Here is a 21,486-nt window from a genome sequence, read left to right on the forward strand (position 1 = left end):
TATTTGACCCATTTCACTAGGTTGCAAAGAGATCTCCTTAAGGAGTTGGGAGATACTCTTCAGGGTACTCTAGCTGCAGGGTTTCTGACAAAGTTGCCGCCCAGCTTGCTACCCTAAATTCTATTGTGAACTTGTCCATGCGTCTCATATCATATGCAGCTGATGGGACGAATAGGGCAGCGGGTACAGGAATTTCTCTCAGAAGACATTCCTTTATGCGCTTGTGTTCCTTTGTGGAGCCCTTTAAGTCTTCATTCGTGAACACCCCTTTTGATGGCTCATCTCTCTTTGGGCCTAAAGTGAATGAAACTCTGACCAGGTGTGAACAGGAGGGAAAGACTCTGTCTGCCATCGGTGTCCATTTTTCCACCCCTACTCGGCCTTGCTCCAAAGGTCAAAGGGGAGGAAAGATGTGGTTCCGAAAAGCCCAATGAGCCTTTCAGGACACATGTGGTAAACCCCCCTCTAGGGGCAGAGGAGGGGGTAATAATGGAAGATGCTGCCCTCATGGCAGAGAGGGTCCGCAACACCAGGGTGACAGAGATAACTTCTCTGGTCTGCCCTGTCAGCGCTCCTGAAAGGAGGCCCAACTGTCCTGCTCTGGAGGCAGTCAGGGGTCGCTTATCTTTGTACCCAGACACCTGGCAAGATATAACAAAAGACAGCTGGGTACAAAGTATTATTTCCAGAGGGTATTTCATACCATTCTCTACTACACCACCACACGCAAGGAGAATCCTGGATGTTCCACCCAGTTACAGGGAACAAGCAACTATAGAGGTCCACAATTTGCTAGAAAAAAAGAGTCATCCAGCCAGTCCCAGCAGACCAAACAGGATTCAGAACTTGTTCAAGATTCTTTTTGGTTCCAAAGAAAACAGGGGACTGGAGACCCATTTTGGACCTCAGCAGACTCAACCAATTTGTGAAGAAAGAGAAGTTCTGGATGGTCACGCTACAGTCTATACTTCCCTTTTTAGAGAAAGACAATTGGATGCGCTCGATAGATCTCAAGGATGTGTACTACCACATAAAAATTGCCAGGTTTCGAGCCCTGCCCTTTGGTCTCACTACAGCCCCCAGAGTGTTCACCAAATGCATGGCAGTGGTCACGGCTCACCTGAGACATCTAGGATTCCAGGTGTTTCCATACCTAGACGATTGGCTCCTTACCTCCACCACCAGGCTTCAACTGATTCAGGCAAGGGAATACACTCTGACACTCTGCAATCACTTAGGCATTACAGTCAACTCAGGAAAGTCTGCCTTGTCACCATCACAGCATATCATTTTTATAGGAGCAGAGTTAGACACTTCAACCACCACTCTATGACTACCAATCGAGAGAGTCTTTCTTCTTCACCAGCATGTCAGCTCATTGGTATCAAAAGACAGAGCACCAGCCACAGAAGTTCTAAAAGTATTGGGTTTGATGACTGAAGCAATCTTGGCCATTACCATTAGCAAGGCTGCATATGTGGATTCTTCAATGGCTGCTGTTCACTCAATGGTCTTATTAGGAACTTCCAATGTCTCACACAATTTTAATTATGAACTCTTGCAAGAGAGATCTCCAGTGGTGGTTGATGTCTCTTCATGTAACCATAGGATGCCCCTTTGTACTACCCCCTCCAATAGCCACTGTGACCATGGACGCTTCCCTGATAGGGTGGGGGGGGGGGGGGCATTTTCAGGGAAAGACTGCCCAAGGCACATGGACGAATCAAGAGTCACGTCTGCATATCAATGTTCTGGAGATAAGAGCAGTACTTCTGGCGTTGCAGTACTTCCAGCACTCTCTTCCTCTAGGAATGATTGCAATTCAAACAGACAATATGTCAGTAGTCTGGTACTTGAACAAACAAGGCAGAACCAAGTCTTACTCTCTTTGCCGAGAAGCCCTCAGAGTTTGGCAGTGGGCTGTCTCCTCCCAGTATTTTCTGTTGGCAATGCACATCCCAGGGAGATCCAACATGATAGCAGACAAACTGAGCAGGGCAATATTGTTGCTGCATGAGTGGTCCCTCAAGAAAGAGATTGGGGACAGGATTTTCCACAAATGGGGCCAGCCTTGCTGTGATCTTTTTGCCAGTCACATCAACATGAAATGTAGAAGCTACTTTGCCCTGATTCCCCCTCTGGGAGAAGCCCCGAGAGACACACTCGTCTCCTCTATGCATTTCCTCCTATTCTGTTGATACCCAGATTTCTACAGAAAGCAAAATCTCTGGGAAGGATCATCATTCTTATAGCCCCTCATTGGCCTCAGCAAATTTGGTTCCCATTTCTTCATCATCATCTCTTGGAGGATCCATGGATTCTGGACCCAGTTCCAGACCTTCTGACACAGCCATCGGGGGACCTCCATCCTTCCTTGCAGTCACTGAAGCTAACAGCTTGGCTGCTTCAATTCCCCTCATAGCCAGGCTTCACAACTTTTCCAATGAGACAAAACAGATCCTTTTGTCTTCCCATAAGCCGTCCACCAGAAGATTATATCTTAGTAAGTGGAAGAGATTTTCCATATGGTCTTCTAAGCAGAACATTAATCCTTATCAAGCCCCCTTGATGTCCATATTAGAATTCTTGACTATGATCTTTAATAATGAAGTGGCAGCCGCAACAGTTCGGGTCCAGTTGGCTGCTATATCTAACTTTCATCTTGGAGCTGACGGGCTAAACATAATGTCCCACAAGTTGTCCAAGGCCCTTTTCAAAGGAACTTTTCATATGAGGCCTCCAGTGAAAACTCCTTATTCTCCTTGGAATTTAAACTTTATGCTGTCTCGTATAATTCTCCCCCCGTTTGAACCAGCATCATCTTGTGACCTCAAATTTTTGTCATGGAAGACTATATTAATGGTAGCTATTACTTCTGCCCGCAGAGTGTCAGAACTTCAAGCTTTATCTATCAGCCCTCCTTATTTGATTTTCCATGCTGATAGAGTATCTCTTAGGACAAACCCCTCCTTTTTGCCCAAAGTTTGTTCAGAATCTAATATCAACCAAGTCATTGAGTTACCAGTCTTCTTCCCTAACCATTCTAATAAATTGGAGTATATGCTGCACAAACTTGACGTTCACAGGCAGCTCAGATTTTATTTGGACAGAACAAAAAATATAAGGAAATCAGACCAGCTCTTTGTGTCATTCTCTGAAGCCAGAAAAGGTAGACCAGTGGCTAAAACAATGCTTTCTAAATGGCTATCTGATTGTATCACCTTTGTTTATTCAGCTGCTAATATGCCCTTACTACACAAGATTAAAGCTCACTCAACCAGAGCAGTTTCTACATCTTCTGCATTCCAAGCCAAATTGCCCCTTGATAACATTTGTGCTGCAGCCACTTGGTCTAAACCTCATACGTTTATTACTCATTACAAAGGTGATAAGGCCTCCAGGGGCAGGGCTTCTTTTGGGCCTACGGTCCTGAAGAATGTACTCTCGTGAGCCACCCGAGATTAAGGGTGCTAGGGATGCTACCCATCAGTAACGAATGAACGGCGAGATTGAACAACTTCACATTAAGAAGTTATGTACTCACCATAACGTTCCATGTGAGTTGTTCATCTCGCCTTCATTCTTACGTCCCTCTCTCCTTCCCCCACCTGGCTGATAGTTGACCTAGAGGTTGGTCTCATCCTGTTTGCTCAATTCTTCTTCCTCTCCATGGGAGGGTAGTCCAGTTATATGGCTATAGTACATGCAGCAAACAAGATCTGAGGTAATTCCCAGTGCATCATGGGATAAGGGGCTTGGATATTCAGAGAAAGGTCACATATGCCACTATCAAAGAGAACTATACCCAGACAGTGGATGAGAAGGAGTGAAGAGAAAGGAAAAATGCATTACAGTCTTACATTGTTTTCAAGATAGTTCCTTTTAGCTTGGCATTACTCATGGCTTCAATAAAGTGCAAAAATGGATGGGAGGCATAGCAATGGGGGCAGTGATGGTTTCTCACATCTGCAAGTCTATTTATGACTGATTAGCAAGACAAGTACATCTATATATCTGAGTATTTTTATCTTTTTGTTGGCTAGGTTATTCCTATGAGGCTAGTGGCCTCTTTCAAGAGACACCTATTTACACCTTATTGCTGTCTCATTTATGTTATGGCATGGAGACATGAAGAGAGTATACACATTTAGAGATAATAATAGTACAACTGGATATTTGTATTTTAAGATGAACACTTCAGTTGCAAAAATGTAGTTTTTAGATTAGTTTACATTTTTAAGAAAGAAATGAAAGATTATTCGGTTTTAAAACTGGAATACCTGAAATACATGAAACTGAATGTGGTCTAAAGTCAAATAATTAGAATAAGTAGACTGACATCTAGTAAAGAGGCGTTTAATGAGAGCATGAAAGAATTGTGCAGGAGATTTGTACAAAGAGTGTATCCACAAGAGGATTTACAAAGAAGTGTTGGACATAGTCTTAAGTGAAAGAAATCAAAAATGTAGACCAATAACATATGATGAAGAGAAATATACAGATAATCAGCAGTTCCATGTGGTTCTAGAAAATATGCCCAGAATGATTATATTGTCTAGTGAGTTTGCTGTTAGTATTAAGTGCATTATTAGTAACGATTGGAAATTGTTTTTGAACCCAGGTCTACCTAAAATTGTGGTTATGACACCAATGTTTTGTACTGAAATAGAGAATATGTTTAAGTCTCTATTTGAAAGAGAAAAACTCGATAAAGATAAAATGTGTTTAACAGTATGACTAATAAGGACTTCTAGCTGTGAGACCAGTAAAATATGCAAACATATGGCTAACAGTCCAGTGATCGATGAGCAAGATACATTTATGGTACAAATGAGAGATATACTTATACCACTAATAATGTGATTTATGTAGTAAGCTAAGAGTGCCTGTTCAGCCTTTTACACTGGGAAGACAGGGAGTCAACTGCAGTAAAGAACTGCTGGCTATTAGTAACCTATAAAAAGAAAAAATAATATAATGCACTCTATAGACATTCTGTGAAATGTACTGTGTGTGTGTGTGTGTGTGTGTGTGTGTGTGTGTGTGTGTGTGTGTGTGTGTGTGTGTGTGTGTGTGTGTGTGTGTGTTTATATCTACACATATACATATAAGAAATATGTTTGTGTCTTTTGATTAGAGAGGAGGTTATTTGGAGCTAATATGCAATAGTAAAGAAGCATTTTGGCAGCTTAAATTGTCTACAGTGAAGTCCTTTTAAAAGTACATGGCATGAAAGTGCTTACTTATATTGTTTTATTGTTTTAATAAGCAGTATATTTTCTCTATCCTCTGTAGTTATTACAACATTAAGTCATTCTACAGAGTTAGCTTTTGTTGTGTATATATATATATATATATATATATATATACACACACACACACACACACACACACACACACACACACACACACACACACACATATATATATGTGTGTGTGTGTGTATGTGTGTATATATATATATACATACATACATATACATATATACATACATGAACATATACACACACACACACACACACACACACACACACACACACACACACACACACACACACACACACACACACACACATATATAAACCAAGAAAATAGGGAAAACCAGTTGTACAGGAGTGATAACAGCACATATGCTCAAATATACTGTTGTCATAAATACTCTCTGACAAGAGTGAATGCGCTCATCTTTTGTTTTTACTTAATAAACCGTGGGTTAAACAAGCAATACCAGCTTGAATCCTGTTTTCTTGTTTTTAATAAGAATGCAGGGTGATCTTTAACATGGATGGAGTTTTTATGACAACAGTTTATTTGAGCATGTGATATGCAATACCAGCTTGAATCCTGTTTTCTTGTTTTTAATAAGAATGCAGGGTGATCTTTAACATGAATGAGTTTTTATGAAAACGGTTTATTTGAGCATGTGATATGCTGTTATCATTCCTGCACAGCTGGACACACACACACACACACGCACACACACACACACACACACACACACACACACACACACACACACACACACACACACACACACACACACACAACACACACCTAGAAAACATTTTGTACTGCAAAACTGCTGAGCTGTGGCTTTGCATTTCTTTGAACTGCACCTTAACCTTCTCAGACTTTGATATGGATACCATCACTGGAGTGTCAAACTCACTGTTTAAGGTGATAATTGGCTAAAACTGAGGGAGGTCAGTATGAAGAAACAGTCTACAGTAGCCTGTAGAGTAGTACTGCTCCTAGCTGGACATGTGCAGATGGATACCAGTTTCCAGAGTCTGTATTTTGTTTAAAATGTAAAAAAAAGTCAAAGTGCCACTCCTTTGGCATAGTGTGATAAAGCTCAAATTACAGCCCAAGCGACCAGGGTTCACCAAGCTACTGACAGTGTAGAAGGGAGGCATGGATGTTCATGGTGTCAATCTCTACTGGAGGCTGGGGATGACACATGCTATGAGTACCTATAAAAGGGGCTAAAAGGGCAGAGACATGGCTGAGCTGCTGTGGAGGTGGGGCGATAACATTGCACATCCCCACTACATGCCCTGCTCCAAGCTAAACCATGGCCTTGCATATAGAAATGGGCTTGAAATGGGTATAACAGAAGTAAACTTCCCTTGGACTGATGCACAGACCAGTTGAACCCTGGATGCCTTTTTCCATGACCAGCCCCAGCAATAAACACCAGATTAAACTCCAGGCATAGGAGTCAGCAGCTGGTGGACCTGTCATGGACAGGTACCTGAGTGCAGGCCAGTATAATGATGAGCAGTGGAGGAGGGCAGTCAAAAAATAGCCAAAGAGGTCATTATGCAAGTTATTGCTCCTACTGTAATAATTGTCACAATTACTCCCATTTATACTTCTGTAACTCAGAGGGGTTTGTTTACGCAGTTTATTGCTCAGAAAAATAAACATACTTTTTTTAAATATTCAGCATGCTTTTTTAATACAATTATAAAACATCATAAGTAGTTGGGGGAATCACAAAGCCATAAGTGCTAATAAACTGCTTTGCAAAAATAGATACATAAGTAAATAAATTAAAATGAATCAGTGCAGCTAAGTGACCCTGCATTCTTAATGCGCAAACAACCAGAAGTTCCACGCTGCCTTATTGTTTACATGATAGATTCCTGATTACAGCATCAATGCAGTCAGTGATAGCATCACAACTGAATGAATTAGCAGCAGCTGGAGAAGGAATGCACTGCATAATGAATGTGATATATTCACAAAGAAATGCTTTGCTACTCACCCCTAGGAAATTTGAAAGTTCATTGTTCATTAGTTCCCTTAGCTCAGCTTTCTTCAGTTTGTGTTTATCACCTTCCTTTTCTGAATATTTGTGAAAAACTTCAATAATGGTGCTCATTGCCTTTTCAAGGTCAGACATTTTGGTAGGAGGTTAAAGTTCTAAAACGGAAGAAAAAATGTCAGGAGAGACATCAGAAGAACTCACAGATAAAGAAGAATACTGTTAACTGATAATGTATAATTGACTGAGAGGCAAACTGTTCAAAGATCTGTATTAAAACCAGACAGTAATGTTTAATTATATCTGATATATAGTCATCTGGAAAGTGAAGTCACCTATTTATACCTGACAGGGAGACCTTTTCCACAGATGACCCATTTGCAAAGACAAATTCGTCACACATTGCCTGTGGCTTTGACCATGTCTGGAAATACTCACCTATGGTCGATACCATTATTCAGTTACCAGAAGAATATAAATAAAATAAAACAATACTGTGTAGCAGCATAATTAATCATAAGTTCTAAGACAATAATTAAAAGGACGCCGTGGCTAATGTTCAGCTTTTTCTGTGATCACCACACACAAATGCAATTACAGAAGTGCTCAGTCATCAAAATAGAAGTATGTTCAGCCAATGTATAACTCAAAAAAATGCACTTTTATAGTGGGAATTTCCCTCTCTCTCTCCCCATAATTTGATAGGATATAACCCCACCCTCCCCGCTACTTTTATATACTAAGTCAAAGATTGCTCTATCTCGAGGAAAACACACAACCCAGATATTTAAATACATAAGACAGGAATCACACAGTAGTACAAATTTATTGGAGTCTAGCACCCATTTAAAATATAATAGCAAATAATACAAAGTAAAGTGAGCTAATTACATAATATTTAAAATAACATTATACAATGCAGGCACACTAATTCACAAGTCAATCAGAATATCTTATTTAGTATTTCAGCAAGGATGCTGTTTCCTTATAATTCTCACTGGAATATTCAGTAGTGCACTGCTTGACAAGCTTAATTATGAAGGCTTCATCTCTGCAAATACAGATAAACCAAAAAAAAAAAAAAATAGGCCATATTACAGGGAGGCAGTGGATTAAAATATTTCAATAGAGACTTTAGTAGTTAGAACTTAAAAAAAATATAGCTATAAAATGCACATACCAGGATGTAAAATACAAGTGGTGAAAAATGTGCTCCAGTGTGGTAGGTAATACTAACAGAACTCTATACAACCAAAAGAAAAACAGGATGAATAGGCTAAGAGATGGGCAATTAATAAACAGAAAAGAAAAACAGAGAGAGAGAGAAACTAAGGTGTGTAGTTAGGGAAAGGGGATATTATCCCAAAATATTTGATACACAAGAAAACATCAAGAACAGGAAAATGAATATGAATCACATTGACAGCAGAACCCTAAAACCTGATCTCGTAGTTATACTTCTGGGGACCTATATCAACAATAAACTGTCTGATCACCGTGTATCAACTGTTGTTATGAAGTCCTTTTTTATTGCACTGCTTATATATAAAGGTATTATGTCCAGGTCCAAGGAAATAATTGTATCACTGTATTTGTCACTTATTTGGTCAGTCAATGAGAATAATGCCCCTTTTGGTATGTATGTATGTGTTCAAACATCTCAACTGGAACAACCATAACATTTTCTCACTAAAGCAAAAAACAAAAAAAACAAGGGCCTAAATTGCAAAAACTATACAGACCATCTCAAAGCTTTGTCCCTTTTCTCAGCATCATACAGGCCACTGAGAGCCAACATCTGCCTCACTTAGAAAGCGTCAACATACCCTGTTCTGTCAGACCTATTATGCATTCGTAAGTTCAATGGTATCACAAACACCTGTTTAAGAGATCTCAATCTGTTCTACAAAATAAATTGAATATGTTGGATGGATAGGTATGTATCACAGTCAATCCAGCTTCTATAGAACCATCTTCCTCTCCACAGAAAGCAAAGTATTTCTCTTACTCAATTCACATGCAGCTTGGATGAATGGATGGGTAACTACAAATTCATCCCTGGTTTAGCATCCATGTCCTTCATGGATAGAGGAAATATATAAATGTCACAACATATCCTTGTTTAGCCCATTTCTGGTTTACTGTTATGTAAAATATAAGGGTAAAAACTACCATAGGAATATAAGCCTAGGCTTCTTAAGATCCTTACAGATCGATAGCCTAGTAAGTACCAATGAACCTATAAATTCTCACAAAGGCTAAAAAGATAAGAAACTTTTATATTAATACAACCAATCTTGAGAAATCTTATCCCACTGCTAAAACTATATTATATAAAAGAAAACTGACCCAAGATAACTGAGTGACAGTGATTTATAAAATCAAATGAAATGAAAGTGCATAAAAAGATGTATGGAAACAGATTGCATGCAAGATTGAAATGCTAAAATATGCTTAAATAAAAGACAAGTCTGTAGGACGTGAAAGTGTTAGGCCATGAATATTTGTAAATAAGTTCATAGGTAGGTATGTATCAGACAATCAGTCTGCAGACTGTTACAAGCCTAGCTATAAATTCCTATTCAGAAGTTCTCTCTAGCCTCAATAAGGGCAAGATAAGATAGAATGAGGGAGAATTTCAGGTCACCATCCGATTATCTGAGTTTACTTTGAAAGTGGCAAAGGTGAACTTCTGCTTGACGTATAGTGGCAGTTTGTTCCAGAGGTAGGGGTATATTAGGATATCTATCACACCAATGTGTCTTATCTATTGATGAATAAATTAATAACTGGTGCTAAAATTATGGGCTAAAACTAAATGCCAAAAAATGCATCATTGTGTATTTTGGGAAGTCATCTACCACAGGGAACTACCACATTGACAATACTTCCCTGAGAATCAACCCAGTTGTTTGGGATTTGGGAACTTATGCGCACAGTTACCTAACTTTTGACCAACATGTGTCTGTTATTGTACAAAAGTCCTTCTATATTGCACAGCTTATAAACAAAGAGATTGTGTCTGGATCTAGGGATGTCATTGTCCCCCTTTACGCAACACTCATTTGCCCAGTCACTGAATATTATGCCCCCTTTGGCATGTATTTGTCTAGACACATGCAACAACTGGAACACCCACAGAGATACCTTAGTAAAAGGATACAAGGCCTAAATAACATGTCCTACATGGACTGACTAGAAGTCCTGTCACTATACTCAGTATCCTAGACTGTTAAGAGGTGACCTGTGTCTAGCATACAAGGCATCCTCCGACCCATTACTGATGGATTTACTGCACATCAGCAATTTCAATAGCATCAGAATACTCTGTACAGGGATCTAAGCATCTTCTGTGACATTAACAAAATTGTTTGAAGGGAGAGGTATATCTCACAGAGGATACTGTTGCTGTGGAATAGACTCCCCATCCACATATAACAACAATCATCCCTGTCCATATTCAAGTACAACTTAGATCTATGGACGGGAAACAAAAAATATACCCTAGGACTGCCCACTGTACTACTAATGGATAGAAGCAGCTCCTAAATGCTTTATCCCATGTATGAATCCCCTCAAATTATCTGTGGTATGATCCCAGTTATTTTCATTAGAGGTAATATATAATTATCAACCATGGGATGGGTAAGGCCAATCTATAATCAAAGCACAAAAAGGGAAATTGGCTAAGCATAAAATGGTCTATAAGGCCAGCTAGCCTAGTACTTACCTATGAACCTATGAAGGTTCCCTTAATTGGGTATTTGAGGTACCATTTGTTCTATGAAGTAATAAGAGGCTGGAAAGGCCAGACACAGACCTTCATAGAAGACTCTGTGAATGACCTAGTACAGAGGGAGGACTGCCAGTCTGTCTTGGTAACTAAGATTTTTGAGGCCACTGATCCTTTCAGCTATGAATCTCTGAGGTCACTAATGCCAAACAGTATGTTTAGACAAATACATGCCAAAACATGCATTATGTGCTACAATGGGTCTGGTGAAATATAAGTAAATGGGAACTGAGACTTCTTTGAATCTAGAGGAGATTACTTTGGAAAACTAAATGAACCAGACAGAAGGCTTTCCAAACTATGACAGAGACATAATGTGTAAATGAAAAGGAATTATAAATAAGACTGCCTAGATCCTTTATGACAGGGGGTTACCTATGTGGTATGAGACAATGTTTTATTTACCAAAATGAATTATACTGCAGTTTTTCACATTTAATTTGAGACCATTGTCTGTGCACCAAGTGTTAACATGGTCTAACCTATACCAGAGCAATTGAGAATCAGTGCAAGATCAAATAACCACACCCAAGTTAAAGTTGTATGCAAACTTAGATAACTATAGGCCAGGAGTGTTGGCCAGTAATTCTGAGAAATAGATGCCAAATAGAGGTGAGACTGATGCTGAGCCCTTTGGTATGTGACTTTTCTGCTTTAAGATGTGGCACCTGTGACTCCAACCACAACAGAAATCCTTGGGTATTTGTAAAGGAGTTAGTTAAACCCGCAACAGAAAAAAAAAAACAGATCATTAGTATTAAATGAGGTAGTAAAGGATTTGAAAAAGGCAAACTATTATTCACTTCTGTTGCAGTAAATATAGCAGAACTGTTAAGAATTATAGACCTCCTAAGAACTATTGACATAGTATAGTTTCATCAGTCATTAGAACTGTCTGCATAACCAATTAACAAACACTCAAGTAGTCATTCAGACATCATGCTTGTTACACATTCAAAATAATAAATAATTCACATTTCTGTGAGTCTCCAAACAATGCTATGTCTGAGAATTTTAATGAATATGCTTTTTTTTAGTTTGAAGATAAATGATATGTTAGAAAGATTTAAAAATTAACATACACATACAGATATATATATATATATATATATATATATATATATATATATATATATATATAGGATTCACTTCATAACATTGAAACTCAAAACACTGAAAACACATATCATACATATACTGAGTTTAAACAACATAAATCATAACACTTTCCAACAAGTGTAAGCATGGGGGCTGCACCCCCCACACCCCCTGCTACTTAAATATATCAACTCCAAGATTGCACTTACTGTAGTGAAGTGCAATCTTGGAGTTGATATATAAAAGTAGCAAGATGTGTGGGGGTGCAGGTGGGCTTGCCCCCCTGCTTACACTTGGTGGAAAGTGCTATGATTTATGTTGATTAAACTTAGTATATGCATGATATGTGTTTTCAGTGCTTTGAGTTTCAATGTTTTGGATTTTCAAGATTTTGAAGTTTCAGTGTTTTGAGCTTTCAGTGTTATGAAGTGAATCCATATATATATATATATATATATATATATATATATATATATATATATATATATATATATACTCATATTACTGGATCAGTAATTGGGCCTAGAAATACTGATACATAAAAGTGTATAATTTAAATATCATTGAGTATAAGATGGCAAGAAGCAATAGCCACATGGCGACATAGAGGGGATAAAGCCCTGTTTACAGCCCAGCCAACCCAGGTTCAATTAGCAGCTCAGATGACTGAGAGAAGAACAGAGAAGAGATGGGCATGCCCATCCCAGGCAGAAGGATACAGTTCTTAAGGGAAGGGTCGCCCAAAGAAGGGAGATGCCCTCAGACCTAAACAGTGAGCATTGTGGGTGGGTAAAGGGAAGTGGGTAGGTCATAAACCCCATGAGACAGAAGCACAGATGAGATGAGCCCCCAGGACACCATCAGGATCCATAACTGGCCCCAGCAAAAATTCAGTAATCTGTAGGGGAAGGGTAAAGAGGAGTGGTAGACCCAATGTGGACATTGGATACTGGAAAGTGGTAAAAATGAGGCCCAAGGGGGCCAAAAAAAAGATGTCAAGAAGCTGTGATGTAAATAAACTGGATTAAAAATGTGTAGCATTTATGAGAAAAGGCATTTCAATTTTTTGTATTTTTTTCTGTTCTCCACATGCTTGTCAGTGTGTTGACTTGCCACAATGATTGTGTCCATCTGTTCCACTACAGAGCAACAGACAATCATGACTTTGCCGTCATCCAGTCAACCATAAGGGAATTATGAATTTTTTAATGTATTGTCTAATAATCTTATGGCTGACATGTGTACCCACAGAAGCAGTGTCATCAGTGACGTGTTATACTTTTTCCAGAACATGTGTGCGCTTCCATGCATAGGCAATGAGGACTACTGATTGAAAGCAGCTTGGAAGAGCTAAACATGTTGCCCTGACCATACAGGGCCACATAACTGATACAGTTGATGCAACACAGCCATTTTTTACAGGGATTCGGCAGTACAGTGGACTTAACCACCACTCTCTTCTTTGGATGGGTCAGCCAACAGTGGTTGCTCACTCCATTCTGTCCAATAGGACAAAGAGATTTAAGAAATTGAAGTTCAGTTACTTGCTTAATACAGCCTCCAAAATGTATGCCTTGTTATAAGAATGCAAAATCTCTGAGTATGACATCAATTATCCTCATTTTATTTCTCACCATGAAGTCAGCCACTGCTCTGGTCATTCAGATGACAGAACTGTTACGTACATTAAAGGAAACACATCTTCCCTGTATCTACCATGCACAGTTTACCAGGTAAATTAAAGGCATTATAATCCCCAAGGGGCACAAGCTAGCTTTTACAGCAGCAAGCACTTTTGTTATTTGCCTAATAGAGAAAGACAAATCAAGGAGAAATTAACCTGTATACCTTGTTACATAAGAAGAGCCTTTCTCTTTACAGATGTGAGCACTTGATGCCTTTTTTTCACAGATTTGTACACAAGCACCTCTCCTTTCAACTTGGCAGAGGTTTAACCTTTCTCAAGGACTGTATATTAAACGCTTCCATCAGTGAACAACATACCATCTTCTGAGGTGTTAGGCATGTCTGGTTTATTTTACATCCATATAGCTATTTTGAGAAGACTCCAGCTTTTAGCAAGTTTCAAATTATCCTTAATTAGTACAGCAAACACTGTCTTTACTTCCTGAGTAGCCATACTTTCTTCCAACAGCCACCCCCCATCATTTCATCTGTTTTTCTAATTACTCATTTTGGATATCAGATTTCATTTGTCTTCTGTTTTGCACCTCCAGAATGACTTACTGGAGCAGATATGGTGATTAGAAGACATTATTATCAATTCAGCTCCCTCATATAGACCAGACTGTTTTTTTTTATGCCGTCCTTTTTTTCTCATGAATCAATTTCTGTTGAAGACAGTTTGAGTGGTTCATCAGGTAGCACACCTCTCTTTTGATGCTGGCAAATCAGAATACTGTGGGTTCTATTCCCATTTTAGGTGCCTGGATTATTTTCCATTACTGATGCTGCAGTGCAGCATAAGTGGGGTGTTGCACTCCTGAGTGTGCAGTACTTCAGGTGAAATGTTAAACCAAGGCCTTATCTGCCTGAGTTGGTGGAAGTTCAAGAGGATGTAAAAGATCCCACAGCAATGACTGAAAAAAAAAATAGCAGCAGTTCTCTTGTGCCCTTCCCTAGTCAGTATGAATACCACCTTGGGTATCCTCGGAAAAGAGGCCACTGACCTTGTGGGACTAACTCAGTCAACAAAAGCATAAATAACAAAATATAAAGCTCCTGCTGGCATCTAATGCATCACAAAACCTTTTCTTACCAGCATAATACATAGCACTTTACTCATGTCTGCTAAATCTAGCTCTAACCCTATCCCTGCCCTGGCCCCTGCACATTACCTTATGTATCACTAATCAAGACACTCTGACACAGGACACACACACACACACACACACACACACACACACACACACACACACACACACACACACACACACACACACACACACACACACACACACACACACACACACACACACACACACACACACATATCCATAAAACTATCCCTGCACCTCTTCTCAGCCCTAACCCATAAACACTTGTACATGGTCCTGTACCTCACCCACACCATTTTATCCTCATGGCAACAAGGACATTCAAGTTGCCAGATGTACAATAAAGCAAACATTTGTCAAAAAGAACCTACAGTTACTGTTGTTGATAAAATTAACATTTGACAACATTAACTGGTACTATAAATAAATATATATATATATATATATATATGAGTGTGTGTGTGTATGTGTATATATATATATATATATATATATATATATATATATATATATTATGTGTGTATATATATATATATATATATATATATATATATATATATGTATATATATATATATATATATATATATATATATATATATATATATATATATATATACCCACACAAATTATATATAACAAACAAACATGAAGTATATGCTTGAAATGGAGTTAAGTTTCCACAAGAACTGTAAACTGCTTGCAAATCAGAACATGTAGGCTTTCGGCTTTGCCTTTGTTATTTGTGTCAAAAGCTTAAAATCATTATAGTTATTACAGAGTCTGTATTTGATAAATCATTTTATTAAAATATTTTATTTGGGTTTTCCCATGTGTCTAACCATTCAGCCTGACTACCTGTTGCCCTGTTCATTCCTCTGCTCCAGAAAGTCACAGTCATTGCTGGTGGAGATGAGGGTTGAGAAGTGCTTGGTCATCATTCTGGGTGACCTAGCTTGTTTGTGTTGTATTTCTCATTTTATCTTACCAGCTTTGTTTTCTGGGGAATGTGTAAAGAGAGTGGAATTAAACAACACAAGGTTGTAAGCGTTACATGTAGCTGCTTCTTCCCACACTTCCCCAATAGGCTACCTTCCCACAGTGATCTGCGAGCACACACCCTGAACACTTGACTCCTAACCAGCAGAAAGTATCATTCCAGGGCTGAGATCTCCCTGATGCCCCCCCCCCCCCCCCAGACCAGACTGCTAAACAAGCCTGGGTCATCAGGACTTTGTCTTGCTATACCCCAAAGGCAGCTATGGATCACATTTATTGTAGCTGGGATGTGACAGTGTTGTGCTGCACTGTGTGCATCATCAGCAACACTAGTCTGTTTCATATAAGTAAGCAGCACAGTATAACGAAACAAAAGTATGAGCTGGCTTACAGTATGGTTCCGCTACTAGAGTAATACTACACATGCACAAATATCACACTAATTCAATTAACGAGTGGAAAGCAATGAAAAGTAAGCCTCTTGTTTTGTTTTCTATTTACCGTATATTATAAAACCGAGTAATATATAACTGCTAAAAGTGTAAGTATAGTTAATACGTGACGGTGTTGCTAGGAGATATTAATGGTCTCTCAAGCATCACTTTTCTCACCAAGTGTACTATTAGCTTGGGCATACTATGCCTTAGGCTTTATACTATTAATCAAGATGTATTTCCATCTGGTGTGGTGATATATCACCTTGATTCTCTGATATCACCAATATCTTGCTTATTAATAAAATCTATGGCAACACAAACCCTTTCAACATCATGCAAAAATCTTCAATTCTTTAATTTCTGATTATTGTTTTAAATATTTATAGGAATGTTGGCATGCTAAAACAATTAATACATTATGCATTTGTTCTAAACACATACCAGCTGTTTTATAAGCAGTACATCATCTCAGCATGTTAAGACATTAACTGGGATTTCTCTAGTAGACTGTTTATTGATACTAGAAACTTTTTTTTTTTTCATTTTTCTTGAAGGTTCAGTTTCACTGTACTTACTGTGCAAGTAATTTCTGTTCTGATCTAATGTGTTAAATACATCAAACCTTGTACTGTAATCTAATAATGCATCTAAACTTTAAGGGCACTAAGTACTGATGACAACCCTCTCAACTGTCCAGATTTTTGCAGAATGTCAAGATTTTTGCCTCATACTTTTGGTCTGATGCTCTTAAAATGTTTGGTGTTCTGGCAAATCACAGAGGATTGAAATAATTAAATAATGACATACATTTGAGTTTCAGACTTCACATCCTTCAGAAAATGCATGTTAACACAAATCATATTATTTTAATAACTTTTCATGTTTACAAGAGCAACATTTAAATATATCTGTATTTTTGGGCCTTTGCCCCCCCCTCCCCCCATTATTTTAGGTTTTGTCCAGATTTCTTGCAATAGGAAGTTGAGAGGCATGGATGACATCCTGTAGAAATTTTTAAACACATACATACAGTAAGCAAAAAGTAATAATTTGGTCTGGAACATTCATTGCTTTACTCTGACTACAGAACTACAGATGCAGAATAATGTTGTAGTTGCAAACTAAAACTACTACAAAAGCATGAAAAGTACAACCAGAAATGCTACTAGATCTATTCACTCACCTCGGGTATAGTAAGGTAAGCCAGGATCGGCTGTGGCTGTCTCAGCCACTACAGGAAGAGCAGTAATGTCAGACCAAAAGAGTTTAGGTAGGCAGTATTAGTCACAGAGATAAGAACTCTGGTAAAAGCTGTCAGCAACTTTGCACAAAAGCATACTTATCTGCAGTCTTTAGACAATGTTAGCTGTCAGCATTAGAATTCCATTTCAACCCACAACATTCAGATATTGAAAATATGCCAGCTTTTCAAAAGTGCCCGTTTCATAAATTTTGGTATTGTTTGTAGGCTGTTTGAATTTGAACAGTTGCACTTTAGAAAACTGATGTGTTTCATCAGATATAGGCCATACATGAGCATAACTCACATCCCACATTTCACTGAAGATTTGAGTATACAGACAATGCACAATAACACATCTCTTGTCTTGCCTGCCTTTCTTTGACTATTTCTAGTCTAAACACAGAAAACGTACACATGTAAGTACTGGAAATTCTCCCCTCCCCCTTCCAACTCAAGTGCATATATACCAGTAGTCTCTACCTTTTCAAACACAGAAGTACTTTAGAATCTGTGTGCAACCCACAGTGTACTTTGAAGAATACTTTTTCAAAAACATGGAACTAACCTGGGAAATCACAACCTTCTAAACTGTAGCTGTGGTGTCCTGTCATCATGGACTGCAATTTCAGAAGCTTGTTATTTTCTCATCTTTCTCATTGTTAAGAGTTCAGAAGCTACTTTTTATTACAATTTGACATTCATACCTCTGAGCTGTATCTGTAACTCATGTCCTACCACTTAGTGACTTCTGATCCATACAGTAAGAAACAGGAAAATATAATTTTCATGCTGAATAAAATATTACAATTTAAGTGAGTCTTGAGAATACATTATGCTTTGCTTTCTGAATTCCCAACGAAGATTACTGGAAGATGCTCTTGTACTGTAAGTAAGCAAATCTGATACTACAGTTTGTGGTCATCTCCATTAAGTGACTGACAGCAAAACATGTTTCTCAACTTTTCCAGTTCAGAAAACATCAGTTAAAGGAGGCATGTCACAGGAGAAAGTGACAGCTGGACATAGTAAGCAAACAGCAGCTGATGCAGATACTGAAATGCATAGGGTAGATAAGGCAGTAATGCCTGCCTCCAGGTTTGTAGCCCTTCCCTGATGGTTTGAAAGGTGCGCACACCTGATGCCGCCTGGGCCCAATAGGTAGCAGGTGGCATTATGGGGGCACCCAGGGATTATTATGGCTGCAAGGCATGAAACATACCACAGGGGAAATGCATCCACAGCAGGCACCACAACATATGTCATCATTTACTCACCTTTAGGAAGGCTTGTGTTCTCTGGATTGAAGTCGAAGTACAATGAAAGGCTTATGCAGCCTTCTTATAGCCTCATCTCTATTAGAGGAGGTTCTCTGAGTGATTTAAGTGCAGTCCCACTGCAGATAGACAGTATCCAATCGGAGTGTACCTCATCACCACCACCCAGCACCCCAGAATGAAACCTAAGTCCTCAGAACCAGCATCACTCAGGGATGGACCACAATAATAATACAAAACTGAAGTAGTTGCATTATGTGAATGGAGCCTTCTGTTACAGTTTTTAACAATTTGGCACAATGTGCCTCAGCTTTTTTTTCCTTCCTTTAATGATTGTACAACAGCTACTGGTACAGCAGCTGTTTTGTACTTTTTCCATGCAGACTTTTTTACACTGTCTTCTTCTGGGAGTCCAGAGACAAAGCTGCTATTGTAATATAATAGTCAAAGCAAAAGGCTACAAATAAACAAACTACTATGAACCTTAGTTTGATTCTCACAACCTGCACTCACATGCTGTGAGACTTCAAGGACATCACCTCAACACCTTATACTCTCAGGCCATACACAAAAACCTGGCTATGCACAGTAGGTCATAGTGCCTAGAAAACTAAGAAAAAAAAAGATATATTCCATTCCTGAATATTCACTGTAATGTATGTTTAAATCAGGAAAAGTCAAACAAAGCTGAAAGAAATCTATGCACATCTGTGGAATGTCAGTCTAACAGAAGCAAAATGATAGTAAAATGCAAAAATAATTTCTGTAGGTCAAAGCACTCAAAAAGTGCTGAAAAGAAACTAGTTTTTTTTCAGCTTATTAACTGGCTAAGTGAGCCAGTCCATTTCTGAACATTTCCAGCCATGACATGGTCCACATGGGTAAGAGTAAATTTAATACTGATGATTTAGAGGAACAAATAAAGCAGCATGCATATGGGAGGAAATCACAGTATCTGGAGAAAAACTCATACATATACAGTGAGATTATGCAGACTCCATTCAGATAGTGATTGGAGGCCATAGAGTGCCCAGAATTATTCAGAATCATGTCATGACACCCTAAAAATATTCAAGTTCAGTAAAGCTGATGTTGCTTTTTCTGAACTATTACGTACTTCTACCCAAGTGAACAACAGAAAAAAAAAGCAAAACCCTGTTGCATGGAATACTTGATAATTAGGCTGCAGGTTTGGATCCTTTTGGTTTAATGCAAAAGCACAGTATAATAAGGCCAGCAGGGGTTGTCTGGCCAGTCAGGCTTCAAAGAACATTGGTCAGGGTTTGGTTATAGGCAGCCATGCAGTGAATGCCTGGTACTGAATTAAGCATGATACCCAGTATTGGTGAGATCTATTATCTGAACAGAATATAGATGCACACCGTTAACATTGGACAGTACGTATTTGTGCATGTCCAGTATGGTGTACTGGAGCTAATAAGACAGAAAACAGTAACAAGTCCAAACTAGTTACCTGTGATAAGTTGCTGTGGGAATGGGAAGAGGTTGACTAATAATTTGCCTCTAGGATGAAAGACTAAAGCCAATATTTGTCAGGCCATTAAGTGGGGTAGTTGTATGGTCCTGCCACTAACATGCACCTTGGGTGGAAACAACCTCTGTCAGAATGGATGGGCTAGAAGGGAGGCACTAATTGCCATTGGGATGGGGGGAGTAGAAAGAACTCTAGTTGCCATCAGGATAAGAGAAGGGATGGATAACAGGATGGGTATCATGACTGACATGGAACATAAGACACCACCAGGATGGTAGGGCTCTAATCAATGACAGGCTGGGAGGGATAGAGATGGGACAATGGTCAGCAACAGATACATGGATTCTAATCAAAGGGAAAACACAGGTACACATAGCACTGTCCATATAAAGTCAATGCTTGCAAAAGTCAAATTTTACTTTGAAATTAAATGTAAGGATTTTTAAACTGGGACAACTCCCCTACAACTCCCATGTTGGAGACCATTGTAGAGTGCACAGTTCCACCATTCTATGTAAACTTACTGCAGGATCCCTTAACCTTGGTGGTAAACAGAAAACATCATTATACCCAAGGATCCATGAGCTCAGAAAAGCAAAGCTATAATATGTAAATGAGTTGAATTTAATAACCAATCAATTAATCAAGTCTCAAACATACTAGACATGACTAAAACCTATGCTCCCAGGAGGAAGGGTCACTAATCAATAAGAGTCTAGATGGCAGTTAATAGACAACACCATTCAGTGACAAAGTATGCCTGAGGCTAAAAGCAGAAGATCGTTATCAGTGATAGGGTGTGTGAGGACAAAGGTGGGGAAGGGGGTGGGGTCTAATCAGTGGCAAGGTGCATGATACCAGAGGCAGGGAATGCTGATTAATGTGAGGGTGGGCTAAGGCAGAGGTAGAGGACAATAATCAGCAATAGTGTGTGAGGGCAGATGTAAGAGTTACTATTCAGTGACAGGGTGTGTGAGGACAGAAGCAGAGGGCAGGGATCATTGACAGGATGTCTAAGAACAGAGGTTGGAGATATTAATCAGTGATGTGGTGTGTGACAAAAGAGGCGGGAAACATTTAT

The 21,486-nt window shown here is 38.9% G+C and overlaps 1 protein-coding gene across 2 annotated transcripts in view; it reads right to left on the bottom strand.

Annotated features, from left to right (window-relative positions):
* The window catches only part of S100B (S100 calcium binding protein B), a 32,627-nt gene extending 13,612 nt beyond the window's left edge, over window positions 1-19,015 (bottom strand). The window contains exons 1-2 of one of the 2 annotated variants that reach the window (XM_044060482.1): window positions 18,911-19,015; window positions 7,271-7,428 (exon numbers count right to left, since the gene is read on the bottom strand). In XM_044060482.1, the coding sequence (XP_043916417.1) occupies window positions 7,271-7,408 (138 nt within the window). In that variant the 5' untranslated portion in view covers window positions 7,409-7,428; window positions 18,911-19,015. Of the gene's footprint in view, window positions 1-7,270; window positions 7,429-17,576; window positions 17,720-18,910 lie in introns of those variants that run through there. The other variant, XM_044060483.1, reaches the window with a different exon arrangement.
* Between the last annotated feature and the right edge of the window lie 2,471 nt (window positions 19,016-21,486).

The sequence above is a fragment of the Protopterus annectens genome, chromosome 2.part0, assembly GCF_019279795.1.
Source record: "Protopterus annectens isolate FY-2018-M chromosome 2.part0, PAN1.0, whole genome shotgun sequence".
NCBI classification, from domain to species: Eukaryota; Metazoa; Chordata; order Ceratodontiformes; family Protopteridae; genus Protopterus; species Protopterus annectens.